The sequence below is a fragment of the Gouania willdenowi genome, unplaced genomic scaffold (genome assembly GCF_900634775.1).
Source record: "Gouania willdenowi unplaced genomic scaffold, fGouWil2.1 scaffold_179_arrow_ctg1, whole genome shotgun sequence".
Classification (NCBI taxonomy): Eukaryota; Metazoa; Chordata; class Actinopteri; order Blenniiformes; family Gobiesocidae; genus Gouania; species Gouania willdenowi.
In genome coordinates, this window is record NW_021144929.1 from 55,849 (window position 1) to 76,924 (window position 21,076).

Consider the following 21,076-nt stretch of genomic DNA (forward strand, 5'->3'; position numbering starts at 1 on the left):
TACATACACAGAATGTGTTCTGTAATGAAACCCCTCCCTGAGGAGCAGTGGGCAGCCATGGTGTAGCACCCAGTCAGGATCAATAAGTATTAGGGACTGATCAACATCCCACAATGATAGACCAGGTGAGCCTGTTTCCTCAACCACTAGACCTCCACTGCCTAGCACGCTCAGAGGCACACGCTCATGGGTTTATCATAATGTCAGTGTTATGTTATGTTATGATGTACAAAGCTCACTAAACAATAAACAATACTGGGATCATGATAACCAGGCAATATTTTTTGGAAAGGGAAAAAAGACACTTTGATAAATGATTATTTGATGTTTTTCTTTTCAACTTTAACAATCCAAAAAGTTTGCAGCAATGATCAGTTCCAGGCTGATCTCTGGAGAGACGGGGAAGTCGGGTACCTCTGTGGAGCTGTTGGTGTGCTGGGCCTTGTAGGTGAAATACTCACAGACCTTCGACAGGACATGAGAGGGAATCTCCCTGAACTTTATCTCGTTGGTTTCATTCTCAGCAATTTGTCCTGCATATGAAGTCACAGAAGGTCAAACATCCCAAATGATATCCAGACCCATTGTTACTTCTAATCTGTGTGTGCTTTGCAATAAAGTACAACACCTGTGACTCCGGACAGATTGAACATTAGTAGATCCAACATTGTCTAATGTTTACACTGATTAATAAAAAGATTCCTTAGAAAAAGTCTTCCAGACATCAGAAAAGCTCTCTTTAGTGCTGTTTCCTTACCTGGCCCACTCAACATGGCTTTGATTGTCCCTGATACCAGGGCGTGTTCTCTTTTCACAATGAATTCATGGTCGTCTGAGGAAATCAGCATCACATACATAGAATCTGGTCCTTCACAGGCTCTCTCTTCACCGTCTGACAGTGAGGACAAATACACGCCGTTAAATCAAGTAGTTATAACATCACCTGCAACATGATCAACTGTTCAAAGAAGTTAAAATGTATAAAAGACTTTTAGTAGGAGGATGGTGTCAGCATTAAATGTGTTTTATTATCTGCTACTTCTGCTTAGGAACAGTTTCATTACGTCCTGCATATCAGATTAAAAAACCACATGTTGGATGTAGTGATTCCATCTGTTAAGGTTTAGTCTGTAATCCTGTTCAGAAACACTTTGTTATTCTGGGTGAAATGTTCCTTTCATTCTGAGAGTAGTCAATACATTATGGAGTGGATTTATTAAAGAATAGCAGCTAAAGTAAAACCATGTGTAAACGTCACTACGTACGCTGATAAACGGTGCAAACCTCAGCCAATCAGGAATGCAAACATGAAACATAGCGTGCACAATGCATTTAGCATGTTTTTTTCCTCTTATTAATATGCAATGTGGGCGGATCAGCTGTGGGCCGCAAAATATTGGAGGAGGAAATGCAAATCCATAATTCAGAGTGAGAATTCACATTTATCAAACCTGGAGCTGTTTGCCTGTTATTATGCATACATTTAGTACCTCCCAAAGGCTCCAGTTAACATTTCTGGTATCAAAAATAATTGATAAAACAATAACTGAAATAAAACTATAGTCTACATTACAAGTAAGTACATAATTATCATAGAATGGTCATTCATATATCATGGCAGCTTGTGTTAGAAAAAAGATGAAGCACACTTTATGAGGCTCAATATAATATTCATAATACTGTGGCTGATCAGTTTCATCTAAATATCAATGTACAAGGTGAAAAATGTTATTAGATTATTGACACACTCACCCATCATGTACTCAAATTCCTTAAAGTTCTGGAAGAAAACAGGGAAACAAAATTGAATATCAATATGTAAATTTAAAATGTAATCAGAATACTATATTATAAGTTAATGTTATGTCAGAAATTATCAATAATTACGAGTACAGATTAATGAAAGCAGTTTACCTTTCACATTTTAATAAAATAAAATAAAAATCACTTTTCAATGAAAATCCCTCAAAACAAAAAAGATTAACTTTAAGCATATTTTCTAATAAAAGATAATACACATTAAAATATATTAGATAAAAAATGAGTCATTAAAGTTGACATTAATATTATTAGAAACTCACTTTGGCCTTAAACGTTGCTCACTGGTGACATCTGCTGGTTAATCGATATTATTAAAGCTTTAGTCTGACGGTGCACGAGGAGATTCTGCAGCTTTCATTTTAGCCTGAGTTGCCATGACAACCTGTCAACATTGAGCTTCCATTTTAGCCTGAGTTGCCATGACAACCTGTCAACATTGAGCTTCCATTTTTGCCTGAGTTGCCCTGACAACCTGTCAAGACTGATCTGATTGAAGCTGTCTTTTGTGATTAAATGTGTGTCATATTATCATAGGAAGATTAGATATATTAATTTAAATAATGCTAGAAATTGGGGAACTGTAAATGAAATGTTAGGAAGAAATACAAAAAATATGAAAAACAATTTACAGATCGGAATTAATCTGATGTTGATTATAGAAACTAAAAGCCAGAATTACAGACTACACTTTAGATGTTATTTGTGGTGTTTAGTCATACGAGTTTTTTAATAACTTTTCAACTTTTTAAACTATTCAACTTTTTAATTACTAGTACAGTGCCCGTCACAAGTATGTATTCATGTAGGAGCATAAGTAGAGTTGTCAATTATGGCCAAATGAGTATGTGTTTGAAGGTTGGATGTACCCTTAACATATGTGAGAACCGGACCTCTCGTCGGTTCCCTTCCGGGCCCCCAGGGGTCTGAGGTGTAGGCCATCAGAGATGAACTTGTGTAACTTCCCAGTAGATGGTGCTAGAGGTCTGATTTTTTGATATGTTATAGAGTTTATTGAGACCTTTTCAACGATGTAAAGCACAAGTCTGTGGCCCATACACAAGCTGAGATACACCTCATCAGTAGAATTTCACATTTTCTTCTCTTGCCTAATTCGCCACTACAAGGCGCTGGAGGTCTGATTTTTGATATGTTTTAGAGCTCATTGAGACCTTTTCAACGATGTAAAGCACAAGTTTGTGGCATCTTCTTATCAAAAGTTATTGACCATTTGGTCTGAAAAAAATGGCTGCCAGTAAAAAGTTCTGACATGGAAATCTGGAAAAATGGTTATAACTCAGGAACGCAAAGTACTATCGAGATTGGGTCAATGGCTCCTATATCGGCTTAACGGGCCCCTTAACATATGTGAGAACTGGACCTCTCGTCGGTTCCTTTCCGGGCCCCCAGGGGTCTGAGGTGTGGGCCTTCAGAGATGAACTTGTGTAACTTCCCAGTAGATGGTGCTAGAGGTCTGATCTTTTGATATGTTATAGAGTTTATTGAGACCTTTCCAAAGGTGTAAAGCACAAGTCTGTGGCACATACACAAGCTGAGATACACCTCATCAGTGGAATTTCACATTTTCTTCTCTTGCCTAATTCGCCACTACAAGGCGCTGGAGGTCTTTTTTTATATGTTTTAGAGCTCATTGAGACCTTTTCAACGATGTAAAGCACAAGTTTGTGGCATCTTCCTATCAAAAGTTATTGACCATTTGGTCTGAAAAAATGGCTGCCAGTAAAAATGCTGACAGGGAAATCTGGAAAAATGGTTATAACTCAGGAACGCAAAGTACTATCGAGATGGGGTCAACGGTTCCTTTATTCATTCTTCCTGAGCCAAGGAAGGGAGAAGACGTGTTTTCAGAGCTCTCCGGGAAAGCTATACTCCCGTCTGATAACGCGACCTTGACTACCAGCGAGCAGCGACCAGCTGCATCTGAAGAGAGAAAACTGGGCCCAGACATGCCAACAAAAATGGAAGAGAACTTTAAGCTATTCAAAGAAGAGCTTAAAGAAATGATTAAGGACATGAAACAGGAGATGAGACAGGATCTCATGTCCTTAAGACAAGAACTATCTACGAATATGGAGAACATGACGAATGCCTTGGAGAAATCATTGAAAATACTGGAGAATGATGTCAAGGTACTGAAAGAAGAAAATGTAAAGAATGCAGAAAAGATAAAAACATTGGATGCGAGGGTTGAAGATCTGGAAAGAAAAGAAAGAGAAAAGGATGTCATCATCACGGGCCTAAAGATAAGGCCAAGGAGCTACGCCAGTGCAACAAGACAAACAGAGGATCAGACCAGCGAAGACGAAAAATCGATTGAAGAACAGGTGATTGATTACCTGGACTCGAAAGGCATTGAAGTGAACCCAGACAACATCAACTACTGCCAGCTGCTGCCAAAACGCAAAGACACCAGAGATGTGAAAATTACATTCACCAACGTGAAATATAAAGCTGAAATAATGAAACAAGGAAGAAAACTGGCGGGAACGATGGTGTTTATGAACGAGAACCTGACGAAGCAGAATGCAAGTATCGCATGGAAAGCACGCCAACTGAAGAAAGGAGGAAAAATTGTGAAAAACTGGACCAGAGGCTGCAGGATTTACATCACACCTCCAGGAGGAGAAAATGGAAAACCCGTTCTAGTCCAAAGGATGGAAGACCTGGAAAAATACGAATGAGGTGCCTAAAAGTCAAGAACACTGATAAAAGTCATGGATATGGACAGAACCACTAAAAATCATCCGCAACATCATCAACATCAACAACGGGAGATTAATCAAGTAGACGAAGTGGACCCAAACAACTTTTCACATTGGAAACAATACACGAACTGCCATTACTACACAGAGAATGACTTCAAAGTGGAAAATAAGAAGGAAAAAGGTCTGTCACTTGTTCACTGTAATTGTCGCAGTATGTATGCAAATTTTGAAGACATTAAGGATTATATCTCTACTTTGTATAGGTTTGACATAATAGCACTATCAGAAACTTGGATGAATGAAAAAAAAGGCATGGATTTTATGATAAAAGGATATAAATTTGTCTATAAAAACAGATTATATAAGCCAGGAGGAGGGGTAGCACTATTCATAAAAGAAAATATAGATATGGAGATAATAGAGTCTTTGAGTTTAACTGTGGAAGAAGTAATGGAATGTATAACAGTGAAAATTACAAGTCCAGAGGGACGTAAGATAATAATCTGTTGTTTGTATCGTGCACCTGACTATAAAATAGACATATTTAATGAGAAACTAACTAAAATGATAGAAGAAATCAAAAATAAGAGATTACTGATATGTGGAGACTTCAATATAAACATTTTAAATCCTTTAAAAAATACACACATTGAAGACTTTGCCAATTGCATGTACACAAATGGATTAAAACCTCTCATAACGCAACCAACCAGAATTAATAAACACAGCTCAACACTGATAGATAACATCTCCACAAACATACAAAACACAGATATAGAGAGTGGTATATTAATAAATGACATCTCTGATCATTTACCAATATTTATGATACTAAACGCAAAAGAGAAGAAGAACCGTGAAAATCATAACACACAGACATACAGGAGACTGGAAGGAGAAAAACAATTAGAAAACTTTAAACAACAGATAAAAAGACAGACGTGGGAGAGTGTCTTCAAGGAAGAAGACGTGAACGTAGCGTATGACACATTTACAGACACAATAACGACAATATACGATAAATGCTGCCCTTTGAAACAAATAACAACCAAAAGTAAAATAAACAATGTACCATGGATTAATAAGAAAATAGCCAACGTATGCAAAAAGAAAAACATATTATATAAAAAATATATAACAGAAAAACAATTAAAAGAGAATAAAAACAAAAACAAAAAATTGTGGGAAATAATAAACAACATAACCATGCGCAAATGCAAAGAAAAAAATGCAGACCATTTTATAATAAACAATGTAAAAGAATACAATAAAAACATAATAGCACAAGAACTCAACAGTTTTTTCATAAATACTGGAAAAGACATAGAGAAAGAGATAAATAAACACCCAACACTTAAATGGAACCATTTTGACAATGAGAAGAAAGACATTGATAAGTATCTTGTACTCGAAGAAGTAACAGAAGCAGAGGTGGACAGAATAATCACTACCAGTACCTCAAAAAAATCCAGAGACGTTAATAATCTAACTATGAGTCTAATAAAAACCATAACAGCTGAAATAACCCCGCCACTAACATATATAAGTAATCTATCATTCAAGAATGGGGTATTCCCAGAAAAAATGAAAATTGCAAAAATCAGACCGATTTACAAGGGTGGAGAAAAATGTAATTTCACTAATTATCGACCAATATCAATATTACCACAACTATCAAAAATTCTGGAAAAACTGTTCATGAACAGACTAGACAAATTTATAGAAGACAATAATATACTACATGAAGGACAATATGGATTTAGAAAAGGACGTTCAACAGCAATGGCTATAATTGACATCACGGAGAATATAAGAGAAGCATTAGAAAAAAAAACTATTTGTATTTGGAATTTTTCTGGACCTAAAAAAAGCCTTTGACACAATTAATCATGATATTCTAGAAGAAAAACTTCAAAATTACGGAATAAAGCGCAACGCCTTAAAATGGATTAAAAGCTATATGACAAATAGGAGACAATATGTTGACTTTGAAGAACACACATCAAAATGCCAAACCATACAATGTGGTGTTCCACAGGGTTCAATTTTGGGGCCAAAACTGTTCATTCTATACATAAACGACATTTTCAAAGTCACAAATTGCCTAAAACTAACATTGTTTGCAGATGACACAACCATTTTATGCACAGGCAAAGACATTAACACTCTAATAGAGTCAACAAATGAGGAACTATTAAAAATTCAAACTTGGTTAGATGTAAACAAATTAGCCCTAAACGTCAGTAAAACAAAATTCATTAACTTTGGAAAAAGAAAAATAACAGGAGATATAAGAATGAAACTAAACATGGAAAAAATAGAAGAAGTAAAAGAATATAGGGTACTTGGAGTGTGGATGGACGACAAGCTGACCTGGAAAAAACATATACAAATAGTTAAAAACAAAGTTGCCAAAAGCAGTTACATCCTATGGAAGCTTCAACAAATCCTACACACCAAATCACTTAAAACAATCTATTCTTCACTCATAGCATCGCACTTAAATTACTGCTCCGAAATATGGGGTAATAACTACAAAACGTATCTTGAACCACTATTTAAACAACAAAAAAAAGCTATAAGAATTTTACATAAAGTACCACACAACACACACACAAACGATTTATTTGAGAAGTCAAAATACCTAAAACTGCAAGAAATAATACACTATAACACACAAATACACGCATTTAGGGCTTCATCAAAAAAATTACCACATCAAATCCAAAAACGTTTCACATACAATCAAAATCCCTATGAATTCAGACATAATAATGTGTTTAGACCAAACAGGATCATATCAAACGTTGGCAAACATAGTACTGTGTATAGAGCCATGAACCTCTGGAACAGCCTTGACGAAGAGACACAACAGTCCGATAATCTGAAACAATTTAAGGAGAAAACGAGGAGGACATTTCTACATGCATACAGATCTCAAGACAACTCTCCATTGAACTCTACAGCAACGACATGGAACTCATCAACTGGTCATTGAGCCATTGACAAAATCTTCTCAACGAGGCAATTGCTTCAGCACGAAATACCGTGTCCAAAGGACACATACCCAAGTGGATATGTCATGGACGCACGAGGGAGAAGCCAGATGCTCTGTCTCTCCCAGCTGACAGTAGCCTGCTGATGATGGGGGTATGTGTATGTGCATGTGCCTTCCGGATGGATCGTAAGCTGAGGCGACTCTCAGAGGATACGAAGGTTCTCAGAGAGAAGAAGAACTTCACGTTTGGAGAGTTGGAGGAACGTAAACAACGACTGGAAAAGAAAGCTCGTGGAAACACGGGGGAAAAAGACTGTGATGAGGAGTAACAACAGGAACAATGACTGCAGACGAGAACACATCACAAAAAAAAAAAAAAAAAAAAAAAAGGGAAGAAACGAGGTTGGATGTAAAATTATCTGTGTTCAAATTAGGGGACGGATCTAGATAAGCATAATGCTTTTTTCCGTCGCCCTTTCCGGCATGAAAAAAAAAAAAAAAAAACAATGTGATTTTGCTCTGAATGTCAAATGAATTTCTGTGAATGCAACCATGTCGGAAATGAACTGAAAAAATAAATAAATAAATAAAAATAAAAATTGGCTTTATTTATTATAAATGTATTTCTTTTTCAATGTGGACAAGAAAGAAATGTATTTTAATCTCTTGAATGAAATAAATAAATAAACCTCAATGAGAGACCCTTCCATTCTCTTTTAACACATAAGAGGGAACAAAGCAGCAACGTATTTTATGGAGAGATAAGTTAAGACATTTTTGAAATGAGGTATTTGTAAAATAGAAATCTTAATTGTAAAGGGATAGAGAATAATGACAAACACAATGTATTATGAAAACCACAGCTATTCTAACATACAGTACATGTTTTTGGGCTATGTGAAGAAGCCAGAGTACTAATAGAGAAATACTGCACAGGCATGATGAGAACATGCAAACTCTACACAGAGGGGTGTCAACCCATGCAGGCCTGGCTGTAAAGTAAAAGAGCCTCCTTATTTTATTGTTAATGACATAGAGATGGCCAGTGTATCGTGATTCAAGATATATTGAGTTTTGGCGATATATGTTCATGCAATACATTTTTATTGCACTTTTATGAGATGGAGCATTTGTGTACATGAAGTGAACAAGGGTTCATTAGCATGTTAGCTCAGCTTCTGTAACATCTCACAGCTTCTCCATCAGCTGCTCTGCATTTCATTATGAGGTGCATTCACTTTCCCCAGGAGAGTGTGGGAAAATAGAGTCTCTATAGGAAACCCTAACATATGATCCCTGATATCCAGGTTAGAAGAGTGCTTAGATTGATCAGAAAGAGCTGAACTAGTTTGATCTAAACACTTCTTTATCAAAGTCTCCTCTTTACAGTAGAATATATTCAACCATTAGCAGGAGGCAGAAAATCCCAGGTTGAGTGAAGGCAGCACAGGTGCAGGTGGTTAATTGTTCACCCTCTCCTCTCTGTGTGACCTGACTCACTTTGACTTTCACACGTCATTGAACACTAACTAAACCAGATACACAGACTCATTGTGACCCTGTATTGACTGTGTTTGGGGCCAATCAGCATCACTTCTAGATTGTGGATATCCATCAGATGGTACTATTGATATGTTCAACAGTGATAAACAGTGAATGAAAGCTGCTTCAACTGTTTACTGTTATTAATAATTAAACTTCACTTCCCTTATTAAGAGATTTTATGAACTCACCTGTTCACTGGTGTTGTGGATTATCCTGCAGCTGCTCCCAGGGTTTTCTCCAGTGCTGTTGAGCGTAGGGGACCCCAATGTTGTAGTGATGGCCCCCCCTACGCTCTGTTTTCAGCAACGTAGGGGGATTTTCTGTTGTTTTTTCATTTTTTAATCAATACTATCGTAATAATTGTTGCACACTTGGACACAAAGGGACTTCCAGATGTTCACAGGTTTTTTAATCTGAATAATCCAGAAAGACATACATCAGCCTCACCATCTATTTAATACAGGCGATCTGGACGGATGCTCCAGTCTTTACCTGAGGACCCCTGCAGCCCTTTAGCTGCCCCTGATGCTGCCTGTGTGTATGTAATAACTGTCCATGTATATAAGCTCTGAGGAGAGCAGACAGTCTGTTCTCCTCAGAGCTTACAGACTGGAGAACACCACCATGTAGTAGTTTTCATTAAAATCCTACATGTCCCATGATTCTTAGCTCTTCTCTGTAGTCCTTGTTCTCCTGGGACGTGTTTTAAAGGTGTTTCTACTGTCGTAGCTGGTCTGTCAGTCTCTCCTCTCATGATGAAGACCAGGGGTGGAGCAGCCATTTATAAAGTTTATTAAATTCATTTACTAAAACCATGATAAAGCTGTTATTAAGTCAGTGATTCTCAACATGTGGCTCTTTTTTTGTCTTCATTTTAATTATTATTTCCCCAGAAAACCTTAAAAAGGGGAACTTTTTAAACCCTTTTTTTAATCCTTTTCTTTGGCTGTTTTACAACTTCCTTTGTCCCATTTTTGTCACTTTTCCAAAAAAAAATAAAATAACACTTTTTCTTGTTTTTTCAGATTTTTGCTCCTTTTGCCAAAAAATATCTCTCTTTTTGACACTTTTATTAAATTTTTGTCTATTCTTTAACCATTGTTAAGCACTTTTCATCCAAATAATCAACCTTTGGCAAAATAAATAGCACTTGTTTACTTTTTTCCTACATTTTGCCTCTTTTTGTTCCACATTTTGCTCATTTAAGCTACCTGTAACCATTTCATACCACCTGTTTCCTCTTTTTTGTCTTTTTTTGCCACTCTTGACTGTTTTTGGTCCTTTTTAGTCACTTTTCACAATTTTCTTGCCACTATTTTGCCACTTTTGGACCATTTTTTACCACTTGTTATTCATTTTTCATCACTTTACTCATCACTGTTAACTCTTTGTTTACCTTTGTCAAATGGCTGGCTGTGATTGGCTGATCACCATTCAATCAATCTAACTGGATCAATACATTATCAACAATTAATTCCTCTGTAAAAAGTGAGGGAGATGATTTTTAGTTTTAATTAAAGTGGATGATGTAAAAAAGACAATTATTCTGAAATGTGTCGGTTTCTGAACCATTTTATTGTTGATGTAACAAAGATCTTAGAACTCTCACATTAACAAATAAATAACTTTGATCACCGTGCTTTCCTTTTGTTGTCATATTGGAATAGTTTTTGTAACGTTACACAACAGATGGATTCACTCAGAAAACAATATACGGATATATATATATATATATTTATACAGTATATATATAATCTGCTGTGCTAAAAATATTGACCCCCAAAATATAACCTTTTTGTTTTAGTATTTATTACTAACACACAACTACAGAGATTACACTAAACTAGAAATAAAACTTTTTTTTTTAGAGAAATAAGTGAAATATCTTTTAAAATATAGCTTGTTTAAACAGATTGAAATATATATTGTTTAGTGCATGTCTAATAGTTTTTTTTCTTACTTTATTAATATAGTTTAAGTGAAGGCACAACACGTTTTTTTTTTTAGAAAAAAAACTTTATTCACATTGTTCCATTATTACAAGGTTTCAAACAGTTTTAAATTAAACTTTAGCCTCGAGGTGTGGAAATATATTCAAATGTGAATGACTATAAATAATAATAATACTAATAATAATGGTAAAAAGTAAATAATTCAGGGTTTTAAAAAGTAAAAAGCCTAATTCAACATCTCTTTCTTTTTAAAAAAAAACGTCACTTCCGGTACGTTTTTAGTGTGCTAGCACCATAGCAACAGCATAAAGCATGATTATTATTTCCGAAACAAACAAATAGATCCTATACATAAACTGAATAGATACTATATAAGTTAAGGATACATTTCTCACTAGTATCCTTTACTATTTCTCACAAAGAGAGGAAGACAGACAGGGGAGACGAACAAACATGAATGAGATGAACTGTGTGTGGAGCATGTTGTGAGTGTGTGTAAGTTTGTAGTTATGGAAGTATGTATGTGATCTATTGTGGATGAAGTTTTCTGATGAAAGTTCATTCATGTACCTTGAAGATGATGTCAGGGTTGGACCTGGAGGTGCTGTTTGAAGCAATGCAGCAGGACGTGCCACCGTTGAGTTCTGTTGCGTTTCAACAGAGTATAGCCCCTTCAGCCGATCCAGGCGGTTCTGGCCTTCACAGCTGGGTTAGAGAATGGCTCGTGGCTTACCCCAATGGGTCGTGGGCCGGGCTTCTTTCGGCTGTTACGCACGTCACTAGATGCTGGATTCGTCCGAACCAAGCAGATGTTGATTCCAAAAATCTAACTGTTTCAACTAAAAATAAAATGAACTAAATGAAAAGGTGGGGAAGGGAAACGCGTTGAGCATGAAACGCCAGCGTCCCAAAACTGAAATTTTGGGCGGCGTTCTTCCTTTTAAAAGCTTATCTTTGGGACTTGCCTCCCAAGAAGGAAACTTCGTTGATTGGTTTAAAGTTGCCAGCATCTCAGCTGGCTGCCCTTGGCTGTGTCTGGGGTGTGTGTTTATGTGAGACAAAGACAAACAGGAGGGATGATTCCTAGATTTACACATAAACCATAATAATGAGTTCAGCATATTCAAATAATCTTTTCAACATCATATCTTGAAATATCATGTAATACGAAAGAGTTTGATACCAAACACGACTGGAAAATAGCCTATGAACACTTTAGAAACCGGTTAAGGAATTTTACTTGTAATTACTCATAAACATAAATGTCAAAAATCAAGTTATGCCTCTTCTTTACTACATGGTTGCAGTAGATACCTTAAACTAACTTTGTTCTCCCTTCTTCACTGGGACACATCTCAAAGAAGAGGCCTGGAAAGTGTCCTTCTGTGACATCTCACCACAGGGGGTCAGTGGGACAGTTCTGTGATCTTACTGCATCCCAAAGGTATCTGTTTGTAAAGGAGGGAGAAGACGGATGTTCTTCCCCCGTGTGGAGTCGTAAAAAGAGTTCGTACTGAATATTTCAAAGAGTTGAGTCAGTCTTTTCGGCTACGGTATTGGGTTCAAAGGCCGCATAGTGGGTTAGCTATGCACCTCAAAGTTGTGGAGGCAGTTATTGTGTAAACAGTTTGTGATAAAGAAACAGGCTCCTTGGTTAATTCCTGCTAGGAAGAGGGTCTTTAGGCTTGATGTGGTTTGGTTCCCTACACCCACATACAACACTTAAAAATAAAATGTACCACAATTATACTCAACATATTTTAATTCTATTTTTTTAATTCAACTTTTATTTCATCACAATCCAAACACCAAATGTGAAACTTCTTTAATAAAATGTTTCCTCCCACTGTTGAGAATCATACATGTTAGGTTGGATGGAGTGCGTAACCAACCTGGAGAAGTGAATGGTTGCAGAGAACCATTGAATCTATTGTTGGTGAGACTTCATCTCAGTCTTAAAACTGCAAGAAATAATACACTATAACACACAAATACATGCATTTAGGGCTTCATCAGAAAAATTACCACATCAAATCCAAAAACGTTTCACTTACAATCAAAATCCCTACGAATTCAGACATAATAATGTGTTTAGACCAAACAGGATCATATCAAACGTTGGCAAACATAGTACTGTGTATAGAGCCATGAACCTCTGGAACAGCCTTGACAAAGAGACACAACAGTCAGATAATCTGAAACAATTTAAGAACGAAACGAGGAGGACATTTTTACACACATACAGATCTCAAGTCAACTCTCCATTGAACTCTACAGCAACGACATGGAACTCATCAACTGGTCATTGAGCACCATTGACAAAATCTTCTCAACGAGGCAATTGCTTCAGCACGAAATACCGTGTCCAAAGGACACATACCCAAGTGGATATGTCGTGGACGCACGAGGGAGAAGCCAGATGCTCTGTCTCTCCCAGCTGAAAGTGGAGGATGTGGAGGACATCTATCTGCTAGGAGTCATGATCTTTGGCCTGCTGATGATGGGGGTATGTGTCTGTGCATGTGCCTTTCTGATGGATCGTAAGCTGAGGCGACTCTCAGAGGATACGAAGGTTCTCAGAGAGAAGAAGAACTTCACGTTTGGAGAGTTGGAGGAACGTAAACAACGACTGGAAAAGAAAGCTCGTGGAAATACGGGGGAAAAAGACTGTGATGAGGAGTAACAACAGGAACAATGACTGCAGACGAGAACACATCACAAAAAAAAAAAAAAAAAAAAAAAAAAAAAAAGGGAAGAAACGAGGTTGGATGTAAAATTATCTGTGTTCAAATTAGGGGACGGATCTAGATAAGCATAATGCTTTTTTCCGTCGCCCTTTCCGGCATGAAAAAAAAAAAAAAAAAAAAAAAAAAAAAAAAAAAACAATGATGTGATTTTGCTCTGAATGTCAAATGAATTTCTGTGAATGCAACCATGTCGGAAATGAACTGAATAAATAAATAAAAATAAATAAAATAAAAATAAATCATGACACTGATCATTCACTTTGATTGACAGGACAGATGATCAGAGGTGCTGAGTTTTTACCACCATGGTTTAACATGGGACTAAAGTATGGGTGTAGTTTATGAGTGAAGCAGCAGTGAGTGAAGGAGTAGATCAGAGCTGCAGCATCTACATCATAAAAGGAGACCACACCCTCCTCATAGTCCACAAACACACCCACCTTCTCAGGAACACACTTCAGATGAAGAATGACTGAAGGATCTCCACATGCTTTATACACATTTCCATCTCTGAGTGCCACAGTCCATAAACCATTCTTAGGAGTCACAACAATATATCCCTTCCTGTTGATGGATTCTTTAACCACTCCTAAATTCCAATCAGTTTTTCCTTTAACCTGAACCTCAAAGTAAAATCTACCTGAACTGAAATTCTGCTTCCCTAAAACATTAATATATTTAGAAAATCTCTTTGGATTATCTGGAAGGTTCTTCCACACGTCACTGCAGTAAACTTGTTTTCCATCATCAGACAGGACAAGGTAAGGATGAGCTGTAAGAGGATCAAGAGTCACATCTACTGCAAACTGCTGCAGCCTCTTTATCTCAAACATCTTTATCGTCATCATCTTGTCACTGAGTGTGTCCTCCAGCTGAGCCACAGCTCTCAGCACAGTTCCTTCATATGATGATGGATGGACCATGACCTCTGTCCAGTCCTTGGTGGCTGGAGGAGCTTTCAGGGAGCAGAAGTGTTGGAGGAGGTGGTCTTCAGAGTGGGAGAGCTGCTCCACCTCAGAGCTTCTCTTCATCAGCTCAAAGATTTCCTCCTCCAGCTCCTTGATCAAACCTTCAGCCTCTCTCTCTTCTGCTTCCTGTTGCTCCTCCATTGTCTTCATCAGCTCCTTCAGGCCTCTTCGAACAAGCTCCATCAGAGCAATGAACATCTCCACACCTTCAGCTTTCGCTCTGTCTGCTGCTTGCTTCCTGAATCTCACTGACTCTCTGATCTCCTCCAGCTTCTCTCGTCTCTTTTGGATCATCTGCTGAAGATGCACTTTCTTTTCTTCAAACAGATCTTCTCCCAGAGGGACTAACTGGTGACTCCTGTGCTCCAAAACAGAACACATCAAGCAGACACGTGTCTGATCGCTCTGACAGCTCCAGAGGTTTGCTGTGCTTTGGACACATCCTGGATTCCAGGTTCTCCACAGGCTCCACCAGCTGATGTCTTCTCAGGCCTGATGCTGTCAGATGAGGCTCCAGGTGAGTCTCACAGTAGGAGACCCCACAGTCCAGGCAGGACTTCAGGGCCTTCACTTTGGTTCCAGTGCAGACGTCACAGGGAACTTCTCCTGGTGCTGCTGCTTTCTTCTCAGATTCACGTCTGAACTGAGAAACCATCTCACGCATCATAATATTGACCTTCAGCTGAGGTTTAGTGCTGAACACCTGATTACACACGGGACACCTGCTGGTGGTACTGGTGTCCCAGTGTGTGCTGATGCATGTTTTGCAGAAGTTGTGTCCACATGATGTGGTGACTGGATCAGTGAGCACCTCCAGACATATGGAGCACAGGAAGTGATGTTCAGACGTCCCACTGCAGGCAGGAGACATGTCCACAAACTGAGGGACAGAGACAAGCAGCACATTAACAGGACACTCTCATTGTTGTGGAACGTTCCTTTACTAATGTTTCTGAGTCCATCTCACTGAGATCACCTCTAGTATTTAGCACTGATTCAGTCATCCTGTAGTAATGTGGACAGTCGGCTGTGCCTCAGCAGCTGAATGTAAAAGTGCAATAGTTTTAATGTTTAAGGTTCAAATTAGTTCTAAAGTTCTCTCGTATTGACACTGGAATTTTTCTAAATTATAGGTTAGATTTTTTGCGCATTTTATTTTAATGTACAATCTTGTTTTCTTTAAAATAACCAAGATATTGTGTATTAACAGACTGAAGTTTAACATAGCACAAACCTTTAAAGTCTGCATGGACCACACACTACATTTAACAGTGATTTTGTTTGGGAACAAATTAAATTCACAAATTGTGATTAATCGTGATTATTTAGTCAGATTTGCAATTGATTGGTTATTTTTTTAATCCATTCACGGCTAATTTATATTAAAAAAAATACGTTCCCCATGAGCAGTAGAGACCTTTCTTAGATTATATCACACATCACATGAATTTTAATGGTGGGTGGTAGATGATGGAAACCAATGGCAAACTGTTTACACATTTAATCTCTAACCTGGAAACTGGTTAGAAATATTTGCACTTCAATCCTGTTTTTTTTTTTCAAAATGAACATTATATTTATATCAAACCTCATTTGGAGTCGGTAGAATAAAAGTTAAAGATATGGAAAACGTCACGTTACCAAGTCTAAACTTTAGTTCAAGTTATCTTCAATGTTCCTCAAATAAAGATATCTATGTAGTTGTAGATATCTGAGATGTTTGGACTTGGCAGAAGTAGAAAGTTATCTTATTCTGTTTGTTTTATTCATTTTTATATTAACTCGTCACATTTCCTGAGATGCAATTGCCGTTTGCTAAAAAGCAAAAGTGTTGATTATCTAAAAAAGGAAACAAATGGTTCATCCATTCCTAAATCAAATATGTTGGTTTGTCATGTATGAATATAATTTCTCTTTAACTAAAAAAAAATGTTAATCTGCAGAATTTTCAATAGAATACTGGATTACAAAAATATTCAATAGCTACAGCCTTGAAACATATTGTATACAATTATATATAGCATGTTGTTAGACGTGAATCCCTGTTTTAAATGTTAAGAAAGTGAGCTAAATGCTAAAAACAGCTAGAAAATCATAACTTACCTTTGACGTTAGATGTCCCATAATTAAGCCCTTCAATGTTTAAAGGTGTTCCCATAAAAAGCAGCAGAGCAGCAATCCGTCACTTCCTTTCAGCAGCTCAATTCCAATGTTTCCTCAATTTACAATTTATATCTTGGGATAAAACAAAGTAATGATCACATGTTAAATGTGTCACATTAAAATTAGTAAATACTTGTTCCTGTTGATTTGAGGCCAGTGAAATATGGGCCTGTCATAATACGTAATAATAATAATAATAATAATAATATGTAGCTTTACATGCAGTGAGACATTCCGTTATAGTTTCTGATGTATATATTATATGCCGCTAACACACACACACACACACACACATACACACGCACACACACACACACACACACACACACACACACACACACACACACACACACACACAGTATATAATGATTGAATTCAGACTAAATGTTAAATGTTAAAATGAACAAATTTAAAATGAGTTTTTATGACAAAGTCGTTCCAAAGATCGTTCAATATCAGCTCATTCACACAAGATTATTACTAAATATGTAAACACATTTAGATTAAAACAAGCAGTATTTACTCACTGGATTGTGGGAAATCACAAAATTAGTCATTAAAGTTGACATTATTATTAGAAACTTACTTTGGTCTCAAACGTTGCTCACTGATGGCATCTGCTGGTCAACATTAATCTATATTATTAAAGCTACTTTAGTCGTTTCTGACGGTGCACGAGGAGATTCTGTAGAATGGTGGAGATTCTGAAGCTTTCATCTTAGCCTGAGTTGACATGACAACCTGTCAACATTGAGCTTTCATCTTAGCCTGAGTTGCTATGACAACCTGTCAACATTGAGCTTCCATTTTAGCCTAAGTTGACAAGACAACCTATCAACATTGATCTTCCTTTTTAGCTTGAGTTGCTATGACAACCTGTCAACATTGATCTGATCAAAGCTGCCTTTTGTGAATAAATGTGTGTCATATTATCATAGGAAGATCAAATATATTAAATTAAATAATGCAAACACACATTTTACTCCTCATAGTGGATATACTGTATGTATGGACTGTTACATCAGGCATAATTACTACCAATGAGGGAGCGTCTTATACAACAATAGAAAACTAATGAACATTTTACTCACCAGGGGGCGCTGTTGGCCAAAAACTTACATATAAGTCGCTTCATTGTATAAGTCACAGAGGTGTAAAAAGTACTGATATATCCTCAAGTAGAAGTACAAGTAATTCACACATAAAATACTCAAGTACAAGTAAAAAGTAGCTCAATTAAACAGTATTCAAAGTCAAAGTTACTAATTACTTTCACCCCCACAGTTATTGTTGGTTCCCTTACATACAGTAAACATATCATGTAGAAACCAAAAAAGGAAAAAAATGAAATCTTTCATAATTGGAATCTAATTTATTTTCCACAAAGGCATCTGTATTAAATAAAAGGTTTGTCAAAATGTAAATTAAAAAATAAATAAATAAATAATGGCCGTCTGCTGGGGTCTCGCGCAGGGGGCTCTCTGGGCCCTCCCCTCGGGGGGTTGGGTGCTTGGGTATGGGTGGGTGGAGGGGGCGGGATGCTGGCGGGGGGCCTTATGGTTTGGTGGTTGGGGTCGGTGGCGGGATGCGCTGGGTGCTCGGCTGCTTGGGGCTTCTTTGGATGTGTGTGTGTGGGGGCTGTGGCTGCCTCTCGGCCTGGGATCTTAAGGGCGTCTGGGGGGCTGCTCGGCCGTGGGGGGATGGCCTGGGGCTCCCTGGCCCCCGCTCTTTCTGCTGGCCTGGCTGCATCTGCAGGCCCGGGGCAGTTCCTGGGTTTGCAGTAGCGGTTTTTGCACATATACTGGTCTACGATGCACTAGCACGCCTTGGGTTGTGGGATAAAACTCAAACTGGGTTTAACTTTAGATGCGTTAATCCAAAATACCTGCTTTGGGTATTTCCACTCATTCGTTCCCCCTGTCCACAGCCACCGGCTTGATTGCACAACATAATAAGCACAATATGTTCTACAGAGTCACATCTCACCCTCACTGTGGGATAGTCTATTCTTTCCCACCCTTTCTATTTCCTACCTTGAGTCTCTCCTCCCTGCTCCCCCCCCTCCCCCTCCACTTAGGTGTAACACTGCTCTCCCTTTTTATATCCTCCCTATAATAAAAGATTTCTTACCCTTCCTTAGGGAGGGCTGGTGATGGTCACAATTAAGCAATACATTAAAATCTATTTATTTTATTGCAATAACAAAACATGCATTGCTGTCTCATAATGATTGCACTTCTTGTAGTGTTGACCTTTGACAGCATGTGCAGACAAGGAAAAAAAAAAAAAAATCTGGTTGGTCGGCTATGATGTGATGCATTTGTTGTTGTCTAGTCATTTCATTTTTTGTAGTTTCACAATGTCTGTTGATCATTTTAAAACAGAAAATAATTTACTCAGTAGCGGTTGGTGTAGAAATGTAATAAACTACTTCTTTTAAAACGCACTTGTACAAATAAAATTAGTGATTTAGAAATATACTAAAGTACGAGTACCCATCAAGGCAACATTTTTAAATGAAAAAGGAATGACTTATATTACAGATATTACAACAGATACACACTTTCACTGTGTGTATCACTGTCACTGTGTGTATCGCTGTCACTGTGTGTATCACTGTGTGTGTAACTGTGTATCACTGCGTGTATCACTGTCACTGTGTGTGTCACTGTGTATATCACTTTCACTGTGTGTATCACTGTCACTGTGTGTATCACTGTGTGTGTAACTGTGTATCACTGCGTGTATCACTGTCACTGTGTGTGTCACTGTGTATATCACTTTCACTGTGTGTATCGCTGTCACTGTGTGTATCACTGTGTGTATCGCTGTCACTGTGTGTATCACTGTCACTGTGTGTGTCACTGTGTATATCACTTTCACTGTGTGTATCACTGTCACTGTGTGTATCGCTGTCACTGTGTGTGTAACTGTGTGTATCACTGTGTGTGTCACTGTGTGTATCACTTTCACTGTGTGTATCACTGTCACTGTGTGTATCGCTGTATATCACTGTCACTGTGTGTATCATTGTGTGTATCACTGTGTGTATCGCTGCGTGTATCACTGTGTGTATCACTGTGTGTATCACTGTGTGTAACTGTGTGTATCACTGTGTGTAATTGTGTGTATCACTGTGTAAAACAGCTGAGCTACAAACAATAATTATTTGTTAGTTTTTCATCTTTTGACCACATGTTAAAATGGCACCTATATTTAGTACCAGCGGGCCCAGGAATGAGGTGGATCACAGTGACAATAGAATAAATCAGCTCCATTCTGTCTGAATGTATTTCACAATGTCTTTGTTTTATATTATAATGAGATTAGCCTTTGACCCTAAATATGCTGGGATGGATGATGATGTATTGTTTTCACAGACTCCTACTCTCACCTCTAGTCAGCATGGCAGTGAGGACGATGTCACAGGCCCAGATATCAGCAGATTAAGCTCTGTACTCTGATTGGCTGAGAAGCTCTGGGGCCACATATGGAAGCGTCCCACAGAGGCGACTCAGTAGACTAGTGTTGTGGTGGTCAAGACCGGTCTTGGTCTCGAGACCGGTCTCGAGACCAAATTTTAAAGGTCTTGGTCTTGTCTCGGACTCTGAAGCATTTTGACTCGGTCTTGTCTTGGACTCGGGCTGCCCGGACTCGGGATTTTCCGTCAAGACCGTTCGAGACCAGCACTAATTCCTGCTATTTTTAAAATTTTTTATAATGTGATAATAACACGGAGAAGAACGGGATAAAACAATCCTTTAGTCATTATTTAATCCACCCCGTATAATGACCACAACCTCCCTTAATGTGACTGAGTGACGTGTGTGACACTCACACGTGTGGCTATGGTGTCAGTTTGGACCGCGGAGCGCAAGGGAGAAATGAACTAATCACCGGTAAAAATCCCAGTAAAACTCCTGAAAACAATCACCAGTAATAAATATTATCTCCCTGGTAAAGACAGTAGCTCTAATAACTGGTAAAATGATAAACTGGTGATATTACAGCCTGTGAAGGCTGGATAGGGGACGCACTTACTCTGCTTCTGGGTCCTAGTGCCAGCAGAGCGGTGAAGCCTGTTCTGTTTACCGTGTTTACTGAGGTCCGTGTGTGTTTAATAAGTCTGTGTGTGTGTTTAATAAGTCTGTTGTGTTTA

General features: G+C 37.9%; 1 protein-coding gene and 1 pseudogene across 1 annotated transcript; both read right to left on the bottom strand.

Annotated features, from left to right (window-relative positions):
• Nucleotides 1–342: 342 nt before the first annotated feature.
• Nucleotides 343–2,189, bottom strand: LOC114458768 (elongin-C-like). Its single transcript, XM_028441158.1, has 4 exons — nt 2,082–2,189; nt 1,753–1,780; nt 758–892; nt 343–533 (listed from the first exon to the last, which is right to left on the bottom strand). The coding sequence occupies exons 2-4, from the start codon at nt 1,757–1,759 to the stop codon at nt 343–345; spliced, it is 333 nt and encodes a 110-aa protein (XP_028296959.1). The 5' UTR covers nt 1,760–1,780; nt 2,082–2,189.
• Nucleotides 2,190–12,805: 10,616 nt separating this feature from the next.
• LOC114458767 (E3 ubiquitin-protein ligase TRIM39-like) lies at nt 12,806–17,031 on the bottom strand (annotated as a pseudogene).
• Nucleotides 17,032–21,076: the final 4,045 nt, after the last annotated feature.

Excerpts from the sequence above, each read along its gene's own strand:
- LOC114458768 (XM_028441158.1), bottom strand. Across the intron at positions 534-757 it reads AGCCATGTTGAGTGGGCCAG|GACAAATTGCTGAGAATGAA; the intron begins GTAAGGAAACAG and ends CTTCATATGCAG.